General features: G+C 43.1%; 1 protein-coding gene across 1 annotated transcript; it reads left to right on the plus strand.

Moving 5' to 3' along the window:
• Positions 1-3,476: 3,476 nt before the first annotated feature.
• On the plus strand, positions 3,477-13,851 carry LOC146651780 (breast cancer metastasis-suppressor 1-like protein-A). The gene is made up of 10 exons (XM_085382286.1): positions 3,477-3,751; positions 3,969-4,059; positions 5,216-5,343; positions 5,836-5,915; positions 6,419-6,515; positions 7,959-8,048; positions 8,159-8,223; positions 8,315-8,354; positions 8,661-8,790; positions 11,198-13,851. The coding sequence occupies exons 1-10, from the start codon at positions 3,616-3,618 to the stop codon at positions 11,313-11,315; spliced, it is 975 nt and encodes a 324-aa protein (XP_085238412.1). The 5' UTR covers positions 3,477-3,615; the 3' UTR covers positions 11,316-13,851.
• The last annotated feature ends 9,853 nt before the right edge of the window (positions 13,852-23,704 follow it).

Below are 23,704 nucleotides of genomic sequence, written 5' to 3' on the forward strand. Positions count from 1 at the left end.
ATGGTTACTACTGATAATACTCTTGAACTTTGATTAATTCGGTGAATTAGATTGAACTGTTCAGGGTATGAGCTTACTGGATTTCTTTGTATCCTAATTCTCATTGGTTTGTGCAACACAGCCAAACAAGTATCACCGTCTTTCTTTCTTTTTTTTTTTTTTTTTTTTTTTTGGCCTGTCCCGTTTGGCTCTTTTGCATCAGAATTGTTGTCTAAAGGCAAAGAAAGATGCCCAACGGATTTACTTTACCAAACTGACTATCCCAGCCTTGCCGTAATGGTCCATTTGATTCACCTTTTATTGTTTATTTTATTTTCACTTACTGAATACGGGACAGACTTGACTGGGGGAAAGAAGGGGAGAAAGAAAGAGGGAAAGAGAAACAGCTGAGAAGAGGGACGGGGGAGAAGGGCAAAAGACAAATCACCGTCTTTCTGTGGAGTTGTTACACCTCTGCTTTTGACTGTACTCTCAGGTAAAATCCTGCCTAATCCTGAGACTTTTGTTAAAGGGTTAAGAAATTCACAATCCCTGTCTTGGGTAAAGCTTTGCTGTTTCATATTTTTGTACCATTTGTGCAGCCAACAGCAAGCATATTAAGTTTATTTGTCTATTGTGTAATGCAATCAGCTATTCGTAGTTAAATTGTGTACTATTTTATTTGTTTGAGTTTATCATTATTCTTAATTGTTTCTCTTTCACTTGAGTGATTTCAAGAACAGAGGAGCTTTGGAGAACCACTGTCAAAGGCCTCTATCGCCCTCGTGTGGTTGAAAGGTGAAGATTGTGGGCTCTGAGTGGATAATGTGTACAGCACTATACTAAGTCGAATATTGTACATTTCATGAAAGCAAATGTTTAAAAAACGTAAACTACCTCATTACAGGACACCAAAATCCATTTTATCAGACATCAAAAAGCTGCGTTTACATTTCCAACAAATGGATCACTGTATAGTCAAAGAGAGCTGTGCACAGATCTCTCCTGGCAACAAGTAAATTAATAACCGAAGGAGCTCAAAATAAAGACAAGACTATCACAAGTGAGGGATCATTAAACTACGTTAAAAAGCAACTTCTTGTCAGGTAATCACATTTTCTGGCTTAGTTTCTGTCTTCTAAAGGTTGCAATTTCATGGTGCTTATTCTGTAAATACCTAAGTTTAATATCTGTATGAAAGCCTGTATGGGGTTTGTCTCTTATCCCTGCATATGCAAATATTAAACAGTGAAATTGAACACCATTCGGCATGTACTGATTTTATTTTACCGAAGTGCTGCAATCTTCTCCAGTGAAAGAAAATGCACTACTTTCATTCTTCCGACTGTCCATCACCGCACAACACAACATCACGACTGCAGCCTCCTCTCGCTCCTCAAGTCATCCTTCACTGCCACCCAGGTGAGTGAGAATAGAGTCAAGCGTCGAGCCGTGACAGCTTGAACCCCAAGGTGCTTGAATCATCTGCCACTCAGCTTGCAGAGGCTCTCTAACACCTCTGCAATGTGTTCCTGCAGCTGCACCGGGTGCTTGGAACCTGTCTGGTTCCAGAGCCAAATAAAGGGTCCAGACCTGCAGGACTAACACGCTGTCATTCATGAGTCAGCTCTGATGAGACTTTCTCTGTGCTTCCAGTCTCCATGTTCATTAGAGCTCCACACCTGCAGCTCTCATATTCCCTGCAGATGTGAGTTACTTTTAACTCCTGTGAAAACACTTCACAGAGCCATAACTCAGGTGGTATTTACTATTTAAGTGCAAGTAACAACACAAAGAAACATGAATAGTATCCATTTCTGTTGAGATGGGTTTTTTTACAGCTTTAAGGTGGAAATAACAGCCTTAAAGGTTAATCGTGATCTAACCAAAATGTCATCTTGCCTTTTGAGTGAGTTCAAGTTATTGAATATATTATATTACATGCTTTTTATATTATATAATAATAATAATAATAATAATAATAATAATAATAATAATAATAATAATAATAATAATAATAATAATACATTTATTTGAGGGCGCCTTTCAGAAACCCAAGGTCACCTTACAAAAAAACACAATTAATAAAAGGAACAATAGTCATAAAATACATAAAATAAGTTAAAATTACAAAACAGAGCGTGACAACAGATAAAATCAGCATTAACAACACTTCCCACAATACTTTTCCAACAGCTCGTAGGATGTTTGAGAAGTTTCTTTTAGATGATTTGCATTATGAAGTAAAGAAAAGGGGCAACACAATAACCATTTGGAGGAACTTATAAACCCATACAGTTGACTTACACACTGATGAGGTATAACATTATGACCACCTGACTAATATTGGTCCCTCTTTAGATGTCACAACAACCCTGACCCACTAAACCTGAAGGTGTGCTGTTGTATCTGGCACCAAGATTTTACCAGCAAATCCTTTAAGCTGTGAGGTGAGGCCTTCATGGATCAGACTTGTTTGTCCATCGCATCCAAACGATGGTCGACTGGATTGAGGTCTGGAGAATTTGAAGGCCAAGTCAACACCTCAAAGTCATTGTTGTGCTCCACAAACCTTTCCAGACCATTGTTGCTCTGTGGCAGTGCGCTGTTCCTGCTGAAAGAAGCCACAGCCATCAGGGAATACAGTTTCCATGAAACCATGTTAATGGTCTGCAACAATGCTTAGGTAGGTGGTACGTGTCAGAGTAACATCAACAAGGATGGCAGGACCCAACAAACTGATGCACGGTGTATTCTGACACTTGCATTAACTGTTTTGGTCATTTGAGTTAGCTCATCTGTTAGATTACAGTCATGAGCGAGCCTTGGCCGCCCATGTGCCTGCTGGTTAACCACTCTCCCTTCCTTGGGCTACTTTAGCCAACTTTCTTCTGGTTGGCTGCCCATCACAAACTGTCTGTATTGGTGCATTCACAGAAGCCTGAAGTCTGGGATTACACAAATACGTCCAGATACACTAAACTTATTATCTGAAAATGTGGCTGTGTAACTATCAGACAGAAAATAGGAAAGAAAAACTAATACAGTAACAGTATAGCTTAGATACTACAAGTAGCATCTAGTTATAGTAAATTGATGGGTTAAAAAAATGACCTCCAAAGATAGAAAATGAAAAGGATACAATTTTTTTAAAGGTATGGATTTTGATCAGCACCAGAGACTGCAGTGCCAGCCTGTCTAAATCAATTAAAGATTTGTAATATTAACAAAAGGTGCTTGTCATGAAATATAAATATAGACGCATTTGTGAGAGTCTCTAAATTGCTGTCAGGAGTTAATGTTTAAGTTAAGTGTACAAGAATTAATCTATGGACAAAATAAAGAATTAATCCTCACAACAGACTTGATATAAAGAGACGTTTTGAAAAAAGTTTTTTTTAAAGACTACAAATCCCTGCAAGCTTCCGGTCGCAAGCTCGTTCACAGAAGCATTTGATTGGACAAACTCAGTAAAGCGCCTTATGATTGGTTGACGGTGGCCATGTTTCTATTTCCAGCTGGTAGATGCGGGCTAGCTAGCCGGTTAGCTACCGCTGCATTTGGCTCTTTCTTCGGGGTGAAACATTGAAGAAAGGCCGTGCCACCCCGTTAACACCGGCTTATCTGACAGTCGCAATGCCGGTCCACTCGCGGGAGAAGAAAGAAAGCAACCACGAAGAAATGGAGGTGGACTTTCCCGAGCAAGACGGCAGCACCACAGACGAGGAGGATACCGTTAGCTCGTCCGTGTCTGAAGATGGAGACAGCTCGGGTGGGAAAAATAGGCCTTGAACATCAACCGACAGTTAAACTCGTGTTACATACTCGAGTGTAATTTATATGTTTAACAGTGCGCGTGATTTCTCTTAAAAATGGGCTGACAGGTTGCTTGGGTGTGAAGTGCAGTGTGGGGTTGTCATGTGGATGAGGATAAAAAGCAGTTGTGGTGTGGAGGGGTTGTCAAAGCTGTCATGTCTGTATGTGAACAGAGATGGACGATGAAGACTGTGAGAGGAGGAGGATGGAGTGCCTGGATGAGATGACCACACTGGAGAAGCAGTTCACTGACCTGAAGGAACAGTAAGCTCTCTGACATGTTTCACACTGAAAGCAGCTCTGACATCTGGGACTCACACTCTGAGGTGTTTGTCAGATTCACTGGGATATTCCCAGTGACATGGACCGTGGATCTTGGTCCATTTTAGCCAGTATTACTGGTCAATATCATGGATTTGTCTTGTTGCCTTCAGGCAGTTTGTATAAAGTACTGGTTCTGAAATGGTGTTCCAGTATGCTGTGAGGCTGTGAGTCTAGAGGCCTATACTACAAAATAAGTTCAACATACCCACGCAGCCATCTACCAGTTTGCCCCAACATAGAGGTTTGTGGAGCGAGATCTGGAAACTATCCCAGCTGTTACAGGGAGGGGGAGACATGAGCGTAGTGATGCTCAAACACAGCTATAAACACTGCAGACTCGCTCACTATCTGCACACTGAAGTCCACACACGATAGTTTGACATAACCTGCTCTGGAGGAGGTTGTAGATTACCATGGCAATGTACCCCGCCATGACCTGACTGGGACTTCTGTGCATGATCTTTGCTGAACCTACGACGTAACCTATACAAGTGGCCGATGTCATTGAAACATGCTTGTGCTAGTGCATTACATGCTATTTACCATGTCCTTTCTCCCCTCCGTCGTCCCCCGCTCTTTGTTGTGGTCGGTTTTTCCAGGGTTAACATATTTGTCCCTCTAGTTTTCCCACTGCTTTTGTCCCACAGCCCTTCTGATAGTAACAGCAATCAGTGCTGAAGGCCAGTTGCAATAGTTGTGGGCTGCCTCAACTGGTCGTGTAGCTCCATTTCTAGAGAGGTGCTACATTTCACACCAGGTTGTGCCATAGATTTCCTGCTGAAGCATAATTCCCCAGTAAGAAGTGAGTCATAACACACCCTCGTAACACTGAAAACCCAAAGGGTGAACCTGGATTTGCATCAATAAGCCCCAAATCTTGCTTCACAGTACAGACCTCCAGTGTGCCTTTGGATTCTGTGTCATTCCTGGGTTATTACTGTCCAGTCCAGGTACTTACTTATGTCATATTTGGAGAGATTTCTACCTGTCATTCACCGGGCCGGGCCATGCCAGTCACATTTATACATCAGTTCTAAAATGGGTTTGACAACAGACATTACAACACAGTTTTAAAATGCAACTATCTGCCGTTCAGGTTGTATAAGGAGCGTTTGAGCCAGGTGGACATCAAGCTCCAGGAGGTCATGGCCGGTTGTGCCCAAGAGTATCTGGAACCTTTAGCCAACCTGCAGGAGAACATGCAGATCAGGACCAAAGTGGCCGGTGAGTCTATAGTTGTCATGGAGACGTATAGGTCTGACTGTGACCTTGACATACAAAGTTTACATTGTAGTTTGTGAACCCAGTTGGATTAACAGTATTTCTGCAAATATTACTTACAAAATAAGGTCTGACCTCCATCTAAGTCACAAGTCCAAGCAAAGATGGTCTGACTGAACAATACTGAATCATGCAGGCTGGAGAAATTAGGTGCATCCCTGAAGTGAACTTGTTTAACAGCAGTAATCTCCATCGGAGTGTTTCTGTAGCTTCTTCTCAGATTTCCACAGATTTCATCTGTGCTTCAAGCACGTGTGTATCGATCTTGATTTATGTGTAGAGATCCTGATCATTTAAAGGGTTCACTATATTTTCTTGGCATTTTAAATGGGAATATAAACTTTGAAATGCTATCACCTCCTTTATGTACAACTCTCAGCTACAGAAAAGGATCTTGTCCTTCCTGCAGATTAGATTTGTATGATTTTTTTCCAGGGATCTACAGGGAGCTGTGCTTGGAGTCAGTAAAGAACAAATACGAGTGTGAGATCCAAGCAGCGTGCCAGCACTGGGAGGTGAGAGGCCAAGTTAAAATACATCTTGTTCAAAAACACAGAATTCTTTATCTTTTTTCTTTCTTTTGAAGTTTCAAATACGTCTGTAATTTTAGATTTTTGAGATGTTTTGCTTAATTGTGGAGTAAATTCAACTCAATCCTACTAGTTTAAGCTATTTGACCATTTTTGCTCAGTATTGTTGTGTGTGTGTGCGTGTGTGTGTGTGCGTGTGTGTGTGCGCGTGTGTGTGTGCGTGTGTGTGTGCGTGTGTGTGTGTGTGTGTGTGTGCGTGCGTGTGTGTGTGCGTGTGTGTGTGTGTGTGCGTGTGTGTGTGTGTGTGTGTGTGTGTGCGTGTGTGTGTGTGTGTGTGCGTGTGTGCGTGTGTGCGCGTGTGCGCGTGTGTGCGTGCGTGTGCGTGTGTGTGTGTGCGTGTGTGTGTGCGTGTGCGTGTGTGTGTGTGTGCGTGTGTGTGTGTGCGTGTGTGCGTGTGTGTGTGCGTGTGTGTGTTTTCTGCCTTCTAGAGTGAGAAGTTGCTGCTGTTTGATACTGTGCAGAGTGAGTTGGAGGAAAAGATCAGAAGACTGGAGGAAGACAGGCACAGTATCGACATTACCTCAGGTAGCAACAAGAACATCCTTTTTTATTATTCTGTATTTTTATCAGGTATTTATCCAGAGTTTAGTCAGGAATTACCAAACATTTGTCAGAAGTTGGGTCTATGGTGACCAGAGATGGGCAGTAACGTGTTACCTGTAATCCGATTACTTTTTTCAAGTAATGAGTAAAGTAAGGGATTACTATTGCAAAAACAGTAATTAGATTACCGTTACTGCGTTACTAAAACCGTGATTTTATTGCGAGAATGTCTCACGACAGTGACGTAAGCGAGTGCGATGTTAGTGACAGCAGCTGTGTGCAGATCAACAATGGATCATATATCGAGTGCAGAGAGAGTATGAGCGTGCAGCGTTTAAAGCGTGGAAGTACTGACCTTACTTTGAGTTTGATTCCATAAAAAGTGACAAAAACACTAGTGTCCGCTGTGGGTGGGAAGAAAACGTCTAAACTTCCGAGCAAGCACCGAGTAGCTACGACGTAATGGGAAACTCACAGAGAAACTCGCGGATTCTTCCACTGACCGCTGCACACCTGCACCAGGGTAAACCTCCGCCTGCCCCACTCCTGCTTTACAGGTGAAAATAGAGCAACAGGACCGCTGAGTCTTTGACTTTATTTATGTTCTGCTGTGTTTTACTTGCATCTATTTGAAAGACTGAGTGTAAACACACACAAAAAATTATTTTATGAGCTGGAATGTGCAGAAAATAGGTTTAAATGTTAAACAAATTTCTTCCAGTCAGAGAATGGTGCAGATAATTACATTTTTGCTTGATGCATAAAGTTAAAAGATTAAAACTAATAAAACAAGGCAGAAAAAGTAGAATTGGGCTGAAAGATCTATCGCTTTATCACCTATTCAGGTTGTAAATCGTGTTTTTACAAAGTAACTAAGTAATTAATTACTTTTGAAAATAAGTAATCAGTAAAGTAACAGGATTACTTTTTGGGGGACGTAATCAGTAATTAGTTACTCATTATTTTTCAAGTAACTTGACCAACACTGATGGTGACTCACATTTAGGTTGCCTAGCTGTACTATACTGTAAATAAAAGATGGACGGGTACAGCTTTAATTCTGCAATCCTCGTGATGACCTGCGGGGACCCACAGCTGCACTGCTCATCTGATTTATAATCCAAGTAATGACATCGGATGAGTTTATTGTCAGTTAAATCTACACTGTTTCAAAACAGACAACCCCAAAACAGGACTGTTGTTTCACTAGTTTTGCATTCGACCAGGGTCAGTGTCACTGCTCGTAGGTGATCCTACACAGGTGGCCTGAGGGATGGACATTGTCTGGTGGAGCCTTCCTGTTCTTATGAGTATAGATATCCAGCATGATTTTGATCCTTGTTGAAATCTGATGTGTTGTTTTGAGCAGTGTAGAAGGAAGTGGTCAAACGCACAGCTGTTTTCCGCTCTCTCTCCGTTCTGCAGAGTTGTGGAATGATGGATTGCACTCACGGAAGAACAAGAAAAAGGACCCGTTCTGCCCGGTCAAGAAGAAGAAGCCCGTTGTTGTTTCTGATATCCTTCGCTGCTGTTCTGTCCTTGTCTCATTCATCTCCACACACAGACGTGCTGTTAAAACCAATGTTTTGTTTGTTTTTCCTGTTTTTTTCCTCAACTTCTATCACGGCCTTATATTGTTTACATGCTGCAAGACCTGGATATCCTTGAAGACTGGACTGCAATAAGAAAGGTATTCTTCTGAAAGCAGAGTTTGTCACCTGCTGAATGTGTCCAAGCTGTGATTTAACCTTTCAAGTTGTGTCTGTGTCCTCCCCTCACAGGCAATGGCATCACTGGGGCCCCACAGGGTGAAGGTGGATGGTAAGGTTCAAGGTTCTTCAAGGTTCTTTATTATTTGTCACATGCATAGTTATACAAGTATAACACACAGTGAAATGTAGCCTGACACGCTAAGAGTTTCTCCTCGTCCTTGGTTACAGTCGATACCTGGCTGAGTGTGGCGATCGACCCGCACTTACACACGAGGGGTTTTGACTCAGTACTTTGTGCTCAGAGGAGACTCCCTCCTTTTTTAGAAGACTTTTTATTTCTTTTAACCTTACTCTGTCCCCGTCGCTTGTCTTGAAACCTCTCCGTCTCTTCCTCTCTTTCCTGCTCCTTCTCCAGTGCCTGCAGTAAAGCCTGACAGACATCACCACGTGGCACGCTCCGAGGACGGTCGACTTTTCTATGACAACCAGTGGTACTCCAGGGGACAGGCCATCTGTATCAACAGGAAGGACGAGTACCCAACTAGGTGTGTGGGAAGGGGGTTTATTGGAAACAGCTTCTAGTATGAATTCTGAATGTGTGTGCGTCTGCTCGTGACACACTGTGCAAGGCTATGTGACTGAATGGCTCTCTAGTCACATGCTGGGGAGACAATGTGCCTACGAGGCTGAATGTGGCTGCACATTCTGCGTCGCGCCCTGTGTGCCGTCTGGAAAGGATGCGCTGTCAGTTGAAGGCACGCAATGATGCTACATCACCTCCCCCTCGCTTTTACCGCCACCACTGAGTGGCGAAACAAGCAGGTGGCTGTTATGAGCAGTTAGAGCTGTGATATGGCAGCCATGCACACCAGACAATATACCCCAGGTCAGCTGTGGCTACGACTGTAGCTGCCTCCACCAGTGTGTGAATGTGAGAGTGAATGAATAGTGAAATTGTAAAGCGCTTTGGGTGCCTTGAAACGCGCTATATAAATGCAATCCATTATTATAATTATTACAGGTAATGTACTTAAACTTATACAAATACACAGGGGCCAAGTTAAGTATTAAGAACTGTAACAACAAATGCAGCTGTTTTCTGCAGATGTGTTCCAGCACTGTGCTCTTGAACTACCATCTTCAGCAGGCTGAGGACGACAGTGTAGTTGGAGTAGCTCTGACCATGTGATGAGATCCTTCCTGTGGAAGCAGCTCAGTAATGAACCTGAACATCACTTCCTTGTCTGTAGTAGAAACTCATTTGTTTTATGCAGGTGTGAACAAATTCTTCCTGTGTCTGCCTTTCACAGAAAAGGTGCTCAACATATCTGCTGTACTGCAGTCGTAGAGGAAGCTCTTCTAATAAAGGACTGAATGAAACGTTTTACAGAAGGATGATGAAGCAATTTACAAGCAGTTAAACATCTGGTCCTTTTTTAAACCCTTTACCAGGGTTAGAAATGACTAATCTACAGTATATTCCACTTCCAGATCTCATGTAACAGTAGTACAGTAAAAGGATACTGCAACAGTGACAGAAGTACAAGCAGTTTCATCCATGTGTAGAATGAATCGTGTTTCCAGTAATGCTGCAACAAGGAGCCAGTCAGAGCAGCAAATGAGCTGCTGAAATAAAAGCCAGGAGAAGTGCTCACATGACCAACACTGCTAACAACAGACACCTGATATACTTGGACAGCTATTAATTAACTGGTCAAAACATCAGAAGGATAAAATGTTCATGTTGTTATTTAGGTTTTAGTCCTCCTGTGCAGCTCTGGACTCGCAATGATCCAGTTATTTTTGTTCTCCTGCATCAGGGATGACCTGTAGACACCTGAGGCTGGGTGTATGAAATGCTCGTATGTTTGCAGCTCAGATCTGTGAGATCCAAAGTGTGGACACACGGTCTCAGATTTATAAATCTGTGTACACTCTTTGTTATTTTAGATTTAGAACTCATTATTAAACTTATTAAACCACAAATTAGGCCACTACTTATTAAATTGTTCTGCCAGTTTTATGGTCAGTTTTCTTCATTCTTCACTATTATTTGCCAATGATTGGAACACAGAAGTAACCCAATGACAACAAAATAAAAATATGTGTTTTTATAACTGTCTTTAGGAAACTTTGGCCATTCAGTGGAATATATGAAATGGTTTGTTGCTGTTTTTCAATGCCTTAAGCTCATCTACTCGCTCCTGCTCATCCTAGTTTCAACCCGTCTGTCCACTTGATTGTATAATGTCTGTATTAGAGCAGTGTTTTTTGGTGTTAGTGTTTTTTCTCTGCTTATAGAAAGTGTGCAAGCTAACGGCTCAGGGAGAGTAAGTGAGGTCACTTCTGCACTATAGACTGTATTTAAAAGATGGAGCGCTACCACGATGCCTCCAACAGTTTAGATACTTTCACTGTGCAGCAGGGTTTAGGTGTGCGAAGACGTCTGGAGCAATTTCCTTTGGACAGATGAGACCAAAGTGGAGATGTTTGACCGTAATGCACAGGTCCAACATATCAGCACAAATGCCTCATACCAAACGCACAGTGGTGGAGGTGTGATGGAAGGAATCAGTTTGCCCAGTCACAAGTCCAGAGATTATATCAAAGTGATTGATATGCTGTGGCGGGATATTTAGGACAGCTGTGCATAAACGAATGGCCACGAGGCTCTGTTGTAAAGACGAGGGCCAAAAACCCTGAACGACAATGTGAAACACTGATAAACTAATCAAGAACATGTTTAGGACGCATCTATTAAATCTTTATTGTTTTCTAACCAGAAGCCTGCTGAGCATTACAGAGCAGGTTTGACTTTGGCTTCCTGCTTAGTAGCTGCGTCCTCCTGTGTGTTTGCACACAGTCATCACACACGTCTTTGGCATCTGAGAGGACTGGGGGGCGATTGTTCACTGACGTTGTTGTTGTTGTTGTTTTTTGTGTGTCATGCAGTGCCATCATCACCACCATCAACAATGATGAGGTGTGGTTCAAACGACTGGATGGTACCAAGTCAAAGCTGTACATCTCCCAGCTGCAGAAAGGCAAATACACAATCAAACACTCGTAAATGAAAAACACGGCCACATACAAAAACCATCATCTCTGCTGCGTTTGTCTTTCTCAGTGTCCTTTTCCATGTGGTATTTTTGTACATTTTACTACTACTGCAACACACATACACATCTCATTTCACTCCCTCTGTGCACAAGTTGCAAATACATAAACTGACCCTTCTGCTATAAGGAGACGATCTTCTCTGTAAATATGTATATGTATCTTATCGACAAGGTCACAAAGTGTCATTTTCTCTGGAACGGAGATCAATGCAAAGTGCTGCTAAACAGAAAGGTGAAGAACCAGAGCATTAGCAAACTGTGAACCACAGAGCTCAGTCGCGTGCCTTTCTGAGACTAGACAATGCCTCGGCTGATGGAGGGGTTTTGGGGGGGGGGGACAGAAAGTCCTGAACAATATCAACGCAGTGAAGCCATACTCTGTACTGGGTTAGCACCAGGAGCGGGAGAAAAGAAGCGGGTCAGCGAATGTGTGAGTGAGAAACACTAACGCCATCAGCAGTGTGTTTGATTTGCCTCTCCAGACGCACCAGTTACACTTGAATTTCATGCTCGTACAGAGCCTGATAGATCTGTATTGGGATCCCCAGGGACCCCAGACCAACTTTAATTTAGTTTAAAAAGTGTAACAGAATCAATATTATGTGAGTAGTTATATTATGAACACCATGAGATTAAAGCACCCCAGAGGATTTATTGAAGGGCACTGTACTAAACAAACTCTTGGTCTTTTAGGATTATCTTTTTTTCCAGCACTACATTTTATTTAACTCCAAAGTAGGGCTGCCACAAACGATTATTTTGATAGTCGACTAGTCACCGATTATTTTTGCGATTAGTCACTAATCAGATCATCATCCATTGGATGTAAAACGTACAGCTTATTGCACCAGCAGCATCTGCTCTTATATAACTATCATTAGCTTACAGCTTTAAGTGTTTCAGGTCTGTGCTAACTAAAAATAAAGACAAGATGATAGTTTATTAAATTTTAATGACATTTGCAGATTGTTTCGGTGAAGTTTAATAAACTCCTTGCTATCTAAACTATAACAGGACACTGGAGTAAATTCTGAGCATCTCACACTTCTGATAATCAGCTGTCTGCTTGATGTTTATTCAGCTGTGTAAAAACTATAACTTTAATCTCAGCCAAACCGATTTACTCAGGAACAAATAAAATACTAAAAAAAAGCCAAACAATAACATTTTAAGTTATCTAAGTGACTTATATATCATGTTTAACCTGAGTAGTGAAAGACAGCGGTGGGTTTGAAAACGATTTGCCGGGAGTCCGGTGTTCTCACGGCTCTAGTTAGCCTAGCCCCCGGCTAGCTATCGAGCTAGTGGGTAACAGACGTCTCCGAAAACGTCGGAGCACTTTTGAAAATATGTGTTGTCTTGATAAACTGAGCCGATATTTGAGGTTTACACAGCTACATTCCCGCCTGAAAATATGTTAAACGTTTATTTTGTGACCCAGAAAGAATAATAAGAGTAATATTAAAACTAACTAGCTGCCGCCATTGTTGGAAACTGAGCTGGGCCGCGCTATGAATTCTGGGACAGAGCTACTTCTTCTTCTTCTGGGTTTAATGGCAGCTGGCATCCTTGTACATGCAGTGCTGCCATCTTCTGTTTCAGTCCGTTATTACACTCTTAAATCCTGCTACTTATTCCTGCGTCTTTTGGGATCTTACAAAGCTTCAAACGACGCGTCGACTATTAAATCAGTCGTCGACGATTTTGATAGTCGACGTAATCGTGGCAGCCCTACTCCAAACCGATCAGCAAGGCAAACACGACAGTTTAAATTTACGACAAAGAGAGCTGCCCTGTACATACAGACGTCTGTGTGGTTTGTGATTCTTCTGTCTGCCTCCTGTCATGTTGCCATTTCTCTGACAGTGCCTCAAACTTCCAGACTTTAGGTTTAAAAAAGAAAAGAAAGAAACCTCCACCTCCCAGGTTCGAGCTGCTTTTTTATGTGCTGGTGGAGTCACAAAAGACTCAAATCTGTAAATCGTTCCATTTCATGCAGTTTTTATGTTGTGTTCCCCGTCCTCCCTTCTTGTCCTTCATGTCACCCCTCTGTCCTTATTCCACTGTCTTCTTCTTTGCTGTAAGTAAAAAACAAAAAACAGTTTGTCAGCATTGATGTATTTGATGTGATTTTGGTTTTCTTTTTTATGCGTGTGTACGATCCATCCAATCAGACGTCCCTTCATACGTGTAAATTAGGTTCGATTAACTGAAGGAGATCCTGCTTTGCATTGCGTTTACCGTGCTCTTTGTTTTTTATCTTTGCAAACATGTTTTTAAATGATGACTTGCCAACAGTATTGTAAAGAGAGGTGCTTGCAACATTCATAAAAGATAAAAAAAAGTATGCGTAGTCCTGGCGCATCAGCGTACATGTTTTTCATTTGTTTTTTTTAACCTTTTTATGCATCACGGTTCTTTTTTTCACATCACAGCTAAAAAGAAAAATAAATAAAAATGTGATATTGTGCCAATGCATGTACAACTGATTAAAGACTTTGTGTCATTTGATTTGAAGAGTCTAATCTGCACATTCACATCACCGTGGCCTGACCTTCATATGCTAGTGTTAGCTTCACTGTTCTTTCTATACTTTTAAAGAAGAAGGAAAAGGAAAGCGTCTGTGCTTTGAAGTGATTACAGTATCACTGTGCACTGCTCAGCTTGAGTCAAGCTAACTTCTTTTGATTTTGCAGCTTTAGATGAAAAAAAAATTTGAGCTTTGCATAGAACTGTTATATCCTATTAGATTTGGCCTAGCATGCACAAAAAGCCCAGATACAATCTTACATAATACGCCACTGAACAAAGAGAGAAAGTCCCTGACGGTGCTCAACCCAAAGTGACCTCTGAGGTGCGGCGAGCCAGGCTACGCTCCTCTGTGATGGAGGGAAAAAAGTAACGTAATTTGAAGGTATTTGCTGATCTAGTGTTGTTGGATAATGGCTCTTTGCTCTGCTGTGCTGTTCAAACTCTCAGTCATGTGTTTCTGCCAGAGGGCCAATCACTAGATTAACACCACATTCTGATATTGATTGAGAATTGGCGCTGATGTACCACTTACCACATACAAGAAACCACTGCAGCCTCTGATTGATCTATCGGGAGTATTGATCAGATGCAGCAGTGCAGCCTGGAATTCAAAGGTACCATTGTAAATCAATATTTACCATATTTTCTATGGCATATATGCACCAATCGGGTATAACATTATGACCACTGGCACATCTGAATAAGACTGGGATATATTTGGAAGCAAGTGAACATTTTATTTCAAAGTTCATGTGCTTAGAAGCAGGAAAAATGGACAAGCATAAGGATTTGAGTGAGTTCAGATAGATGACTGGGTCAGAGCATCTCCGAAGCTGCTGGAAAAATAAATGCTGGCTTTGATCGAAGGGTGTCAGAATCATCACAGTTTGTATGCTGCAGACCAGTCAGGGTGCCCATGCTGACTCATGCTGGTCTGGTCTGATGAATCACGTTTTCTTTTATATCATGCAGATAGCCGGGTGCATGTGCGTCACTAACCTGAGGAACACCTGGCAGCACTATGGGAAGAAAACAAGCCAGCAGAGGCAGTGTGATGTTTGGGGCAATGTTCTGCTGGAAACCTTGGGTCCTGCCATCCATGTGGATGTTACTTTGACACGTACCACCTACCTAAGCATTGTTGTAGACCATGTGTACTCTTTCATGGAAACCCTGCCAGCACAACAAGTTTGAGGTGTTGACTTTGCTTCCAAATTGCCTCGATCTAAATCCAATCCAATCAATCATTTGTAGGATATGCTGGACAAACAAGTCTGGTCCACAGTCCCACCTTACAGCTCACAGGACTAAAGGATCTGTTGCTAACATCTTGGTGCAGATATCACAGCACACCTTCAGGGATGGTGGAGTCCATGCCCCAAAGGGTCTGTTTTTGCAGCAAAAGGGGACGAAGAGAATATTAAGAGGGTTGTCATAATGTTGTGCGTGATTGGTGTATATGCTCTTGCAATCCTGAATACTCACATTAAACATGCCCTAAGATTCAAATAAGATCAGAGTAAACACTCAGTTTCAGGGTTTTTTTTCCTCATGGCTCTGTGTGATGTCACTGAAACAAGCCCCACCCATCTATTGGACAAGAAGAAGAAGAAGTAGCGTTGAAGAGACGGCAAACAGAGCGGTAACGGCTTGTTTCAGATGAAGCTGCACTGGAGCTGCACGAAGGCCCAGTCCAAGATGAATAAGGCACGATGTTGAACTCCGACTTATACACAGCTGTTCTTCAGTCTGATGGTAAAAATGTGGAAATGGCGAATAAGAGGTTGTAAGAAAATGACTGCTATGGTCATACCAGGTCAACATCATGAAGTTTAGAAAATCCCACAGTTCGAACTGCCACACGTTGTGTCCTTTGTCTGACCAGAAGGTGTCAGTAGTGTTCCACAATAGAGGAAGCATCATCTGCACTAGATGGGAGGAGGGAGGTGGCCTGTTAATCTGGGGCACCCTGCTGCTGAAGCCTTCCAGCTGATGAGAGGGAGAGGAGGGATGAAGGCACAGTTTGATCACAGCTCGCTGGCCACGTCTGCTACCGCAACAGAGAGAAAGGGAGAGGAAAATCCCCATCACCGCGTCAAAGGCAGAAACAGCAGCAAGCACGGTGCTGTCTGTCTCTGCACAAGCCGTGCAGCACTCTCTCTAGAGCTTTCTTTGAATCTGCTTTACGTCTTCTTGTCAATGTGCACATGAAAGCATGCATGAATGTGGTCAGGGAAGGATGGATGCTGTTAGCTTCACACACGACTGGAAGAAGAAAAACGAGGGGTTTCTAGTGTCTTGATTGTGTTTGTATAAGTGCTTGTTGAATCCTGCGGTCGGTCCTGAGGTTCTGGATGGTTCTGGGGAGCCGCCTCCATGACGAGTCAGGTCCCGACAGACGAGAGAGGTTGGGCCATCTTCAGCTCCATCTATACTTAATGAGTAACCAGAACTGCGGGGTCATTGGGACGTGTTTACTGCAACACTGGGGCTAATTAGACCGTGAAAGTGTCACAGTGTGCTAAATTACTTATATCCCTGCCCCTTTGTGTGATGTATGTGCTCCATGTGTTTTCAGGAGAGCAACGCTGTGCATTGTGCATCTCTGCGCATGCATGCATGTGCTGTGTGCCGAGCCTGTGTGTGGGCGCGCGGCTTTGTTAGCGATTGTGTAAGAGAATGTTAAATGCACGCGTCCATAAGTTACCATCAAAGGCATAAAGCATCACCTGCATAGATGTGGAGGGAGACAGAGAGTGAGGTGGATTCAAATGGACAGGGCTGCAGCACGCATCCTGCGCTCCACACGAGCCTGGCTAATGCTGGCAGTGGGCAAGGATTCACCATCAGCGCCCAGTTTATCTCTGTTTCTCTATCTTGTCGTTCAGTCGTGGAAGCAAATCTGAATGACCTTATGTGCTGTTACAGATTTTTTTCCCTTGATGCCGTACTAACTAAAAGATCAATCTCTGTAAATGTTTGATGGTGACCGCCACATGCTCAAAACAGTGGGATGACAACAGGAAGTAATCAAGCGTCTTTACCCTCAGTACAACTACTACTACTGTAGGGAGCTCAGGAAGTAGAGGAGGTCATCTACTAATTGGAAAGTTGATGGTTCGGCCTCTGACTGCTCCAGTCTACATTGGCGAGATATTGAACCCCATTCAGTAGAAAAGCATTATGTAAGAAGGAATCCATTACAAGTCTCTCTATTTTCTACATTTTTGCTTTTTGAAAAGTGAACTATAAAAAACACTCGAGGATGAGGCTGGTGGATGAAAAATGTCAGACTCATGCTGTCTAAAACACAGCAGCACATCGTGAAGGACAAAAAGAGCATTAGTCAACTTTAATTGGCCCAGGGTTGGCTGGAAGAGGAAAATAATGTCAAGTCCCCTCGAGATTACCCAAAGGTCTATTTTATGAGGCAGTTGTGCTTCACGTGATGTTTGCTAGCTTTGCTTGTAGGCTTACTTCCTACCCATGGGAACAATCTGTGATGGCTCTGAAGTCTCAACCAGCACTTATATCAGCTGCCATCAAGCCCTACAAAGCACAAACATGGTTTTTACACGATTTACCTGCTCATTTAATGAACCAGTGTTTGTAATGAGGAACACGGAGCTCCACGCTCCAAGACTTAACGTGAACAAACAAGCCTAACTGGGTCTTATCCAGTATCCTGGCATCTTCAGCCTGTCCCTAACATGGTGTGTAAACACTATTTGCTGGATGAAGCAGCGAGGATGAGAAGATGGGTTACCATTTAAGCAATATTTGAGATCAAATGAGTTGTAGCATGAAAGGTTTCCAGAACTTCTTCCTAGATGACAGGCTGTGGTGAAGGTCGGAGCCGTCACTGAGTCCCAAGCTTCTCTTGCTGATCTCAAATCAGCTAGACATGATCCATGACAGCAGTGATATAGCCAGGTCTTCATCGGTGTCCTGCTCTGACAGATTCACTGTCACCTCGGGGTCATCTAACCTTAGGAATAGACATGTTTGCTGAGCTGTGGACACCTCCATACTAGGTTGAGGCACACAGATGGGGGCCTCACAGATGAAGGGCAAGAGTGCCCTTCATCTGAGACTCCGACATAAACAGGATGCATCGTGACCCCAGCAGTGGAGGGAAAGAAATAGTGTTTGCCTCTTTAACAGGCAAAACAGCCAGGCTTTCAGAGGCAGTGTGAACAGAGGGAGCTGGCCCAATCTGCTCTGTTCTCCCTTTCCTGTCTGTCACAGGAAAGGGAGAACTTAATCTACTATTAAGGTGTATGCATCACTGATCTGTTCTTGTCATGAGGGGTTTGGGGAGAGTTTATTTTTAGCCACCCTCTACTGAATTTGACTAAAGCATACTACATCCTGTGGTTCACTCCTCTGCCCCTCAGTAGAAATTGCCAGTTTTTACCCATTGGGAGGGTACCTCTGAAGCCGTTATCCATCAAACTTTGACAATAGCTAATAGGGTGAATAATTCATGCGTCGTTTTGTGCTACCCAAACTGCATCCTTGTTGAGATGTCTTGGGGAGGTGCTGCCAGAATCTGCTCTCTTGGCCGAGAAATAGTAAAAGGTTGTTTAGGTGCACAGCGGCTCAGTTTCAGTGCTTTTCCTCTGCAGTTCTACGGGGGACAGAGAAATGGAAAAATAGTAGCAGACCTTTCTCCATGTTGCAGAGTTACTAGTAGAAACCTCAGGTGCTACCAGTGGCTGTCCAATGGGAACCTCGGGCTGCAGTGTTTGCTGTGTAGGTTTAACAAAGGAGTGCGGCGGCAACAGGTTCTCTCAGTGAAACATCTGTTCAGGACATCTGTAAGTTTGTGATTAAGGAGACTTAGCACAAATTTCCTCTAACCAGGCCGCCTACAGCAGTTACAAAAAAACAGTATCATGCACTGGTGCACCATTTTCATTTAGACTGCATCCTGTTGGATTATGCCCAAAGGTGAATGTACTTGGAAAAATTTCCTCTATGCAAATCTTAAACGTACAGATGCATGAGAACAAGTGACAAAGCTTTTGGAGTTCACAGAGTTCACAGCTGTAAATGGTCAGTTTAGCTGGCTAACACTGGTGTATTTCCAGTGCTCGATGAGTGTACGCAACCTGTTTGTGGATTTTGGTGGCATTCCTCATTGACCCTTTTCTACCTAAAAATAAGTACCTCAGCCTCCTTTGAGACTCTGCTCTTGTTCTGTGAGAGCGCAGAGATAATTCATTTCCAAAGTTATACCTCCTTCCGACTCGATAGCTCAAAACTGAGGAGCTCCAACAAGCTCCCGGGCTCGTAAGTGTCAGGTTTATTTAGCTGACCAGACGAGGTGGCAGTATCACCTTTCAAATCCACACCCGCTGTCTGTCCTCAGACACCATACAGTATCTCCTCATTATGTCAGGTCTGATATGCAAAGTAGCCTCGGGAACTACTGTAGCATGGCAGTGGCAGACAGGGATAGGGTGTTTGTCTGTGTGTGTGTGCGCACATTAGAGAGGATGTGTGTGTTTGTCCTTCTATGTTTTTATTTTTGTGTTTTGAAGGTTTCCCAGCTGGTGGCAGGACTGTAGCAAAGATTTTACATGGAGAGGCTATCGGGTTGTCGTCATTGGCTCAGACAGATAAAACACACACGTCTTATCCTCCTCTCGGAGACTCGGCCTTAATATGAAAATGTAGTCAAATGGCCAACTGGCATCAGCAGCTGGAGGCTACATAGACTTGGAACAGGCAGCTTTGCTGCATACAGCCTTCCTTTCTTTCACATACGTTTCCTGTAAGGCACACTTGTGCAAATGTAAAGTGGTGTGAAAAAGTGTTTGCCCCCTTCCTGATTTCCTAGCGTTTCGCGTATTTGTCATGCTTACATGTTTTAGATCATCAAACAGAGCCATTATACACAAATGGAGAAAACCTTTGTGTATAACTGGTGAAGCTTCCCAGGAGAGACCGGCCTACCAAAATTACTCCAAGAGCACATCGTCAACACATCCAGGACGTCACAGAAGAATCCAGAACGAGATTAAAGAACCACAGGCTTCACATGTCTCAGTTAAGGTCAGAGTTCATGATTCAACAATGAGAAAGAAACTGGGCAAAAATCGCCTCCATGGGAGAGTTTGAGGAGAAAGCCCCTGCTGACCAAAAAGAACACAGAGGCTCATCTCACATTTGCCAAACAACGTATCGATAATCCCCAAGACTTTTAGGAAAATACTCTGTGGACTGACGAGACAAAAGCTGAACTTTTTGGACAGTTTGAGTCCTGTTACGTCTGGAAAAAAACTAACACAGCATTTCAGAAAAGGAACATCATACCGACAATAAAATATGGTGGTGTTAGTGTGTTGGGCTGGGGCTACTTGTTGCCTCAGTACCTGGAAGACATGCTGTGGTAAATGGAACCATGAATTCTGCCGTCTACCAAAACATCCTGAAGGAGAGTGTCCGACCATCTCAAGCTGAGGCGCACTTGCGTTCTGCAGAAGGATAATGATCCACAACACACATAAAGACTTTGGAGTGGCCTAGCCAAAATCCTGATCTGAATCTGATTGAGATGCTGTGGCATGACCTCACAAAGGCAGTTCCTGCTTAAAAACCCTCCAAAGTGGCTGAATTACAACAACTCTGCAAAGATGAGCGGGGCAAAATTCTTTCAGGGCAACATTGACTCATTGCCAGTTATCGCATACCCGTGACTGCAGTTTGTGTGTGTGTATATATATATATATATATATATGTATATATATGTATATATACACTCAACAAAAATATAAACGCAACACCTTTGTTACTGCTCCCATTCCCCATGGGATGGACGTAGAGACCTAAAATTCATTCCAGATACACAATATAACCATCCCTCCCAAACAGTGGTCACAAATCAGTCCAAATGTGTGGTAGTGGACACATCTGCTATATTGAGATAATCCATCCCACCTCACAGGTGTGCCACATCAGGATGCTGATCTGACATCATGAGTAGTGCACAGGTGTACCTCAGACTGCCCACAACAAAAGGCCACCCTGGAATGTGCAGTTTTTTGTGCTATTGGGGGTCTGGGGACCCAGAACCGGTCAGTATCTGGTGTGACCACCATTTGCCTCATGCAGTGCAACACATCGTCGCATGGAGTCTATCAGATTGTCAATTGTGGCCTGTGGAATGTTGGTCCACTCCACTTCAATGGCTGTGCGAGGTTGTTGGATATTCGTGGGAACTGGTACACGCTGTCGTATACGCCGGTCAAGCACATCCCGAACATGCTCAATGGGTGACATGTCCGGTGAGTATGCTGGCCATGCAAGAACTGGGACATTCTCAGCTGCCATCTGCCCTGAACAATGTGAACCATGATTCATCCGTGAAGCGCACACCTCTCCAACGTGCCAGACGCCATCGAATGTGAGCATTTGCCCACACAAGTCTGTTACGGCGACGAGCTGGAGTCAGGTCAAGACCCCGATGAGGACGACGGGCATGCAGTTGAGCGTCCCTGAGACGGTTTCTGACAGTTTGTGCAGAAATTGTTTGGTTGTGCAAACCAATTGTTCCAGCAGCTGTCTGGGTGGCTGGTCTCAGACGATCTTGGAGGTGAACCTGCTGGATGTGGAGGTCCTGGGCTGGTGTGGTTACACGAGGTCTGCGGTTGTGAGGCCGGTTGGATGTGCTGCCATATTCTCTGAAACGCCTGTGGAGACGGCTTATGGTTGAGAAATGAACATTCAATGCACGGGTGACAGATCTGGTTGACATTCCTGCTGTCAGCATGCCAGTTGCACGCTCCCTCATTGCTTGTGGCATCTGTGGCATTTTGCTGTGAGACAAAACTGCACATTCCAGGGTGGCCTTTTGTTGTGGGCAGTCTGAGGTACACCTGTGCACTACTCATGATGTCACATCAGCATCTTGATGTGGCACACCTGTGAGGTGGGATGGATTATCTCAATATAGCAGATGTGCCCACTACCACACATTTGGACTGATTTGTGACCGCTGTTTGGGAGGGATGGTTATATTGTGTATCTGGAATGAATTTTAGGTCTCTACGTCCATCCCATGGGGAATGGGAGCAGTAACAAAGGTGTTGCGTTTATATTTTTGTTGAGTGTAGATATATGTATATATATGTGTACATTTGGCCTAAAAGTGCACATGAACTTCTTTACCGCCTGCATGTTTGTGCATGTATAGTTTTAATGTTTTATTTGGGAACAGAATGGTGTGTATGTGTAAGTTTGGTGATGGAGTTTTTATTATGAATGAATGATGAATTTTTATGAATTATTATGTCTATTTTTTTATGTTTAAGGACAACAGATGGAAATTAGCCTTTGGCTATAATCTGGCATGTTTACATTCATGTAATTTTTTTTTACATTTATGTTCATTAACATGCACGGTCCTGAATAAATAAATAAATATCTCAGTGTGTATGTTTGTGCTGGACACAGGATCAGTGGAGTGAGAAACAGAAAGCTCACCCAGCCATTTGGCTGCAGTCCTAATTGGCTGCGTGCTGTTGACAGGATGCTGACGGAGCACATCGCTTAGACAGGTACTCTTTTTCCTCTCTGTTTCATCTTTTGTGTTTTTGTAAAGATCTCCTCAGAGGACTTTCCTGCTTTACTCATTTTAAGCTTAAAAACACTGAAGTGGTGCCCTTTGACAAGTCACAAAGCTCGTTTTTCCTTTGTTTCTGTTGTTCTGATAGAGAAAATGGGAATGTGGAACCTGGAGTTAGTCCAGCCTTAATGAGATTATTCTGTGCTGCTTGTCGGGCCTTGTGGTTTACTGTTTGGTGACCTGGTTGGCCTTTGAGTGTCTGCATATATGTATGTGTATATACAGGGATTCCTTTTTATGTTTAGCATGAGCAGGCAAAGGTATACATGCATATCGATGCCGGTGCAAATGGCTAATCGACTTTGCACTTTAAAATATAGGAAAACATTTTCCCATCCCAACATCCTGAGCTCACATATGAGTACCACTCATCATAATGGCATACTTGACTCTAAAGAACACACATGCCCACAAGAGAGCTTTTGATAGACGGCAAAGACCACAGTGAGAACGGAAGAAAGGGAGGGGATATAAGCAACATCTTAAATGAAGCATGTCAAAAGACGGGACAGCTCGCCGCCTCGGGATGCTTTTACCCAACACTTTATTTTGATGGGTCACAATGCTCGCATATAAGGCACTTCTTTCTCACATTTTGCGTAAGGTTATGTCACGCACTGTATTCACTTCAGAGGTGTAACAGTGCATTCAGTCAGGTATGTTCAGAAAGAATAACTCGGCATCATCGTATCTGTCAGTCAAGACTCAAGAATAAAGGAGATGTGCTTTTTGCCGTCAGGGCGTCGTAGTTCTGAAACATCAGCTACGTCAGGATCACCCTGTATTATTTTTCCTAGCTATTTCCTGCTCTTACATTTTTTGCAGTGTTGGGATTTTTTGTTGTTTTGGGGGTGTTTTGTGCACAAAGTGATAGTTCACCATTTTTGTGGTAAAACAGGCTCAAGTCCTTTCAGACCTCCTTTCCACTAACCTGAAAGTCAAAAATTTAAAAAAAGTCAGCAGATAGGCCTGCACAAGAATTTGCACTCTCACTCTCAGACATTTCTAAAAGCACATTTTTCCCATGTTCGCTACGCTGCACACCTGCACATCCCTTTTAAAATCTCTGTAAAATACAATGAAGGCAATCTGTGACCAGTGTTGCCAACTTAGCGACTTTGTCGCTATATTTAGCGAGTTTTCAGACCCCTTAGCGACTTTTTCTCTAAAGAAAGT

This window comes from Rhamphochromis longiceps, linkage group LG15, assembly GCF_057381845.1.
Source record: "Rhamphochromis longiceps isolate RC_006_pf linkage group LG15, R_longiceps_female_GT1.1, whole genome shotgun sequence".
Classification (NCBI taxonomy): domain Eukaryota; kingdom Metazoa; phylum Chordata; class Actinopteri; order Cichliformes; family Cichlidae; genus Rhamphochromis; species Rhamphochromis longiceps.